The sequence below is a fragment of the Gracilinanus agilis genome, chromosome 3 (genome assembly GCF_016433145.1).
Source record: "Gracilinanus agilis isolate LMUSP501 chromosome 3, AgileGrace, whole genome shotgun sequence".
Taxonomy (NCBI): domain Eukaryota; kingdom Metazoa; phylum Chordata; class Mammalia; order Didelphimorphia; family Didelphidae; genus Gracilinanus; species Gracilinanus agilis.
In genome coordinates this window covers 269,240,974-269,246,973 of record NC_058132.1, presented here as the reverse complement: position 1 = coordinate 269,246,973, position 6,000 = coordinate 269,240,974, and the positions used below count along the sequence as shown (strand labels likewise).

The 6,000-nt window shown below is 31.5% G+C and overlaps 1 protein-coding gene across 1 annotated transcript in view; it reads left to right on the top strand.

Annotated features, from left to right (window-relative positions):
• Positions 1 to 6,000, top strand: part of GALNT5 (polypeptide N-acetylgalactosaminyltransferase 5) — an 80,905-nt gene that overhangs the window by 39,232 nt on the left and 35,673 nt on the right. The window contains exon 4 of the mRNA XM_044669115.1: positions 687 to 806. Within this exon, the coding sequence (XP_044525050.1) occupies positions 687 to 806 (120 nt within the window). The remainder of the gene's footprint in view (positions 1 to 686; positions 807 to 6,000) is intronic.

Sequence of the window (6,000 nt, the reverse complement as noted above, 5' to 3'; positions counted from 1 at the left end):
AGAGAGACAGAGAAAGACAGAGAGACAGAAAGACAGAGAGACAGAAAGAAACAGAGAGAGAGGGAAATCTAAGGACAAATTTAGGAGACATTAAACACACTATAGTTAGAGAATGTGAGATGGGTAATAATGGGTCAATAAACAAATTAAAGAAAAAGAATAAAGTGAGAGGAGAACATTGACATGAAAACTAAAGGAGGAAGGAAATTTTAAGAGGAGAGGGTGATCAACTCTTCCAAATGCAGCAAGAAATCAAAAAGGATGAGAACTGAGAAAAGATCATTATTAGATTTGGCCATTTCAAGATCATTGATAACAGTAGAGGGTGTCATTTTAGTTGGATAATGACATAAGAATTCAGAATGCCAAGCACGGTGGAGTAAGAAGTGAGGAAATGGAGGTAATGAACATAAACAGGCTAGCTGGGAAAAAGCCGAGTAGCACAACTAAATGATCGTTATGGTACAAAGAATCCATGCATTCATTTGTCATTGTGCCATTGAAAGATTTGTGGTGATGTTTGTCCAACATCTTGTTCGTGGGTAATTAGTTCATTCAATCAGCAAGTATTGATTGTACACTTATTGTGTGTAACTAACTATGGTAGGAAGTCAGCAGAAGAGATGTGATGTGAATAATGTGAGGCATATATGATCAAACTTTTACTTGCTTTCTCTATTTCTTAGTTACATGACAGTGGACAACTTTCAAAGAGGCATCTTTGTGTGGCCTATGAATTTTAGTTGGAAAAAGATTCCTCCTGATGTCATTAAACAAAATAAAATAAAGGAAACAGATATAATAAGGTAAGAATGGAAAATTAGGGTTATGGGAACAAAGTGGGATTTTCAGAGACACTGAAATAGAAAATTAAGGAGAAACAAGATGTGCCAATTTATTCCAGTCTTCAATAAATTTATCACTAATTACAAATATGCATATATATGCCATATACTATGCTAAGCGCTTTTAAAAACAAAGATATTACAAGTTTCAACATGATTTTGTTTTCCATGAACAAGTTGAACATGAGGTATCTCAAAACTCATAGTGCAGTTCTAAACTTGAAATAATTTCCCCCTAAACTTTAGCTGTTTAAAACTCCAGTAAGTGTTTTCTGAGAGCCTGGACTTGGAAAGCTTTTTTGTTATGTATAGCTTGAGGAGTATAAGTATTTGGAATGGTGACAATTCTGAAAAATGTTGTTCTTAAGTTTTTATGAATCAATGTCCTATCCAGGTGTGAAAGAGACTATTTCAGTCAATGATAATGGTCTAATGCCAATACAGTTTCTTGGTTGACTTCCCTAGGAAATTTTAAATTCTGTATTTGTTAGATGGAAATTTGTCATCTGTCAGTTCATGAAAGATGAGGAGGTTCTGATATATAATTCTCTCCACAAGGTCATGTCTTGCTAGATATTTGGAGGTGCTAAAGTTTGTTTTTTTTTAATTTGTTCTTTTCTTTTTAAATTTTGAGTTCCAAATTCTCTCCCTCCCTTCTACCACTCCCCTACTCACTGAGAAGGCAAGCAAAATGATATCAATTAATTATACATGTAAAATCATGCAAAACCTATTATATGTGATATTAACCATATCACAAAAAGCAAAAAATTAAAACAAGAAAAGTATACTTCAGTTTTCATTCAGAATTCACATCAGTTATTTTGTTTAGGTAGATAGCATTTTTTCATGATATGTCCTTTGGAAGTGTCTTGGATCATTGTATTGATCAGAGATGCCGAGTCTTCAGAGTTGATCATCATCATAACTTTGCTGTGCTATGCACAATGATCTCCTCATTCTTCTCACTTCATTCTGCATCAATCATATAAGTCTTGCAATGTGTGTTTTTCTTCTGAAAAAATCCTGCCAACATTTCTTTTGGCACAATAGTGTTGTTGTTGTTCAGGCATTTTCAGTTGTGTCTGTTTCTTTATGGCCCCATTTGAGATTTTCTTGGCAGAAATACTGTGTGGTTGGCCTTTTCCTTATCCAACTCATTTTACATAGGAGGAAACTGAGGTTAACAAGGTTAAGTGACTTGCCCAGGGTCCCACAGCTAATAGGTGTCTGAAAATGAATTTGAATACAGGTCTTTCTCACTCCAGGGCAGTAGGATAGAGTGCCCAACCTGGATTCAGGAAACCTCACCTTCCTGAGTTAAATATATATATATATATGTATTATATATATATATGTATTATATATATATGTATGTATTATATATATAATGTTTATATATATTTTTCTTCCCTCTTTGAACAATTCTGATGAGAGTAAGATTTAAGTGTTGTCCACCAACTCCCAATTTCCCCTCCACTATAAAAACTCAAAATCTCTTCCTTGCAAGCCTCATATATGTAAGAAAATGTTCCCTAACTACTTCTCCCTTCTACCCAATCCATCCCCCTTTCTCATGCCTACATTTTTTTGGAAATCATCTTAACATAACCAACTCACACTCATGCTTTCTGTGCAGGATATATGCAGACTCCTTCTAACTGCCCTAATTATGAAAAAAGTTCTTAGATCACATGAATCATCTTCCTAAATGGAATATAAACTGTTTAACATTATTGAGTCCCCCTATGATTACTGTTTGATGTTTATTTCTTTATGCTTCTCTTGTGTCTTCCATTTGAATATCAGATTTTCTATTCAGCTCCAATCTTTTCATCAGGAATACTTGGAAGGGCTCTGTTTCATTAAATGAACATTTTTTGTTTTGCTGGGTAGGTTATTCTTGGGTGTCAGTTTGGCCCCTTTGCCTTTCAGAATATGATATTCCTCACGCTCCACTTCTTTAACATGGAAGCTGCTAAGCCTTGTGTGATCCTAACTGTGACTCCACAATATTTCAGTTGTTTATTTCTGGATGCTTGCAAAATTTTCTCCTTGACCTGGAATTTAACTAAAATATTCCTGAGATTTTTCATTTTTCGATCTCTTTGAGGAGGTGATTAATGGATTTTTTCAATTTCTATTTAACTTCTGTATCTAAGATATCTGGGCAGTTTATCCTGATAATTTTTAAAATGTAATGGCTAAGCTCCTTTTTTTATCATGGCTTTCAGGTAATCCAAAAATTCTTAAATTATCTCTCTTTTATCTATTTTCCAGATCAGTTTTTTATCAAATATTTCACATTTTATTTTTTATTCTTATAACTTTATTTTATTGTTTCTTGGTATTTCGTGGAGTCATTGGCTTCCATTTGCACAATTTTAATTTTTAAGAAATTATTTTCTTTTTTTAACAATAAAAAAGTCTTTATAACAAATCTGTATAGTTAAAAACAAATCCCCATAATAGTAAATTCAAAAACTTTGGTCTCATGCAATATATTTAATCCATTTCTTCTCAGTCAGGAAATATCAAAAACATACTTTTTCCTTGGAATTCTCGAATTTTAGTTGGTCTTATTTCTTAAATCTTTTGAAATGGTTTGTTTTCATGATGTTCAAATTTATTTTAAAAAAGTTATTGCCCTACTAATAAAAGATCATGGTTGTGAATAAGCATTTTTAAAAGATATTTTATTTTCCCACATGTAATAACAAATTTCAACATACTTTTCTAAATTCATAAGATTGTTTCCCTTCCTTTCTTCCCTCCTCTGTCTCAGAGATGGTAAGCAATTTGATCTGCATTATACATGTATTATCATGCAAAATATACTTCCATACTGGTCATTGTTATAAGAGAATGCTCATATCAAACCAAAATCCCAAAATAAAAACACAAATAAACTGATGTGAAAAATAATATGCTTTGATTTGTTTTCCAACTCCAATCATTCTTTCTATGGAGATGGATAATATTCTTTGTCAAAAGTCCTTCAGAATTATCCTGGATAATTGTATTGATGAGCATAGTTAAGTCTTTCATGGTTGGTCATCATACAATATTGCTTCTACCATGCACAGTTCTCCTGGTTCTCTTAATTTACTCTGCATCAGTTCATGAAGGGTTTTTCCAGCTTTTTCTCAAATTATTCCACTCATCATTTCTTATAGCACAATAGTGTTCCATCATATCAAATACCATAATTTGTTCAGCCATTCCCCAATTGATGATATCCCCTCAATTTCTAATTCTTTGCCACTACAAAAAGAGCTGCTATAATTATTTTTCTGTAAGTAGTTCCTTCCCCCGCCCTTTTATCTCTTTGGAATACAGACCAAATAGACTGATATTATAGGGTAAAATACTATGCACAGCTTTAAAGCCAAAAAGCATAGCTCCAAATTGCCTTCCAGAATGGTTGGATCCATCACAACTCCACCAGCAATGCATGTGTCCCAATTTTGTCACATCCCCTCTTTACATTTATCAGTTTTCTTTACTGTTCTATTAGCAAATCTAAGAAGTGTTAAGTAGTATTCCAGAGTTGTTTTAATTTGCACTTCTCTAATCAAGAGTGATTTAGAATATTTTTTCATAAGATGAGTGATAGCTATGATTTTTTCATCTGAAAACTGGTTGGTCATGTCCTTTGACCATTTGTCAATTGGGGAATGACTTGTATTCTTATAAATTTCACTTAGTTCTCTCTTTATATTTTAAAAATAAGACCTTCACCATAGAAAATTTAAAAAAAAATTTTCTCCCAGTTTGTTCTTTCCATTCTAATCTTGATTACATTGGTTTTGTTTGTATAAAACCTTTTTAATTCAATATAATCACAATTATTTATTTTATATCTCATAATTTCTCTATCTATTTGGTCATAAATTTTTCCCTTTTCCATACATGTGATGGGTAAACTATTCCATGTTCCTCTAATTTATTTATGGTATCAACCTTCATGTCTAAATCATATACCCATTTTGACCTTATCTTGGGATATGGTCTGAGATATAGCTATACCTAGTTTCTACTACATTGTTTTCTAGTTTCGCCAGCAGTTTTTGTCATATAGTGTGTTATTATCCCAAAAGCTGAGGTTTGAGGATTTATCAAACACTAAATTGCTATGGTCATTTATGCCTTTATATTGTGTATATAATCTATTCCATTAAACCACCATTCTATTTCTTATAGTACTAGAATAGTACTAGATTACATTTATGATTACTGCTTTATAGTACAGTTTGAGATCTGGTACTAGTAGGTCACCTTCCTTCATATTTAAAAAAAATAATTCCCTTGATATTCTTTATATTTTATTATTCCAGATGAATTTTGTTATTATTTTTCTAGTTTTATAAAATAATTTTGGTAGTTTGATTGGTATGGTACTGAATAAGTAAATTAATTTATGTAAAATTGTCTTTTTATTACATCAGCAAAGCCTACCCATAAGCAATCAATATTTTTCTAATTGTTTAGATATGATTTTATTTGTTATTACAGTCTTTTAAAAAAAGACAAATGCTTGTTCACAACCATGGCCATTCATTAACTTAAGAATGACTCTTATTTTTCATAAATTTGAACATTCTGAAAACAAACAATTTTGACTTAAGAATGACTCTTATTTTTCATAAATTTGAATATTCTGAAAACAAACAATATTGAAAGACTTAGCATTTCAAAAGTGTAATTGTGCTCATATAATTCCTGTATTTTTTTGGCAAGTATATTTCCAAGTATTTTATATAGTCTAGAGTTATTTTAAATGGAATTTCTCTTTCTATGTCTTGGTCTTGGAATTTGTTGATAATATTTAGAAATGCTGATGATTTATGTGGTTTTATTTTGTATCCTGCAACTTCGTTAAAGTTTTTAATTATTTCAACTAATTTTTTAGTTAATTCTCTAGGATTCACTGTCATATCATATCATTCACAAAGAGTAATAGTTTAGTTTCTTCATTGCCTACTTTAATTCTTTCAATTTTTTTCTTCTCTTATTTTGAAAGCTAGTATTTCTGGCACAACATAAAATAATAGTGATGATAATGCGTATCCTTGCTTTACTCTTGATCTTATGGTGTTTTCAATAGGAATGGATATTGGCTTGGACTCAGGTTCAGAACCTGGAGCAGTAGGTG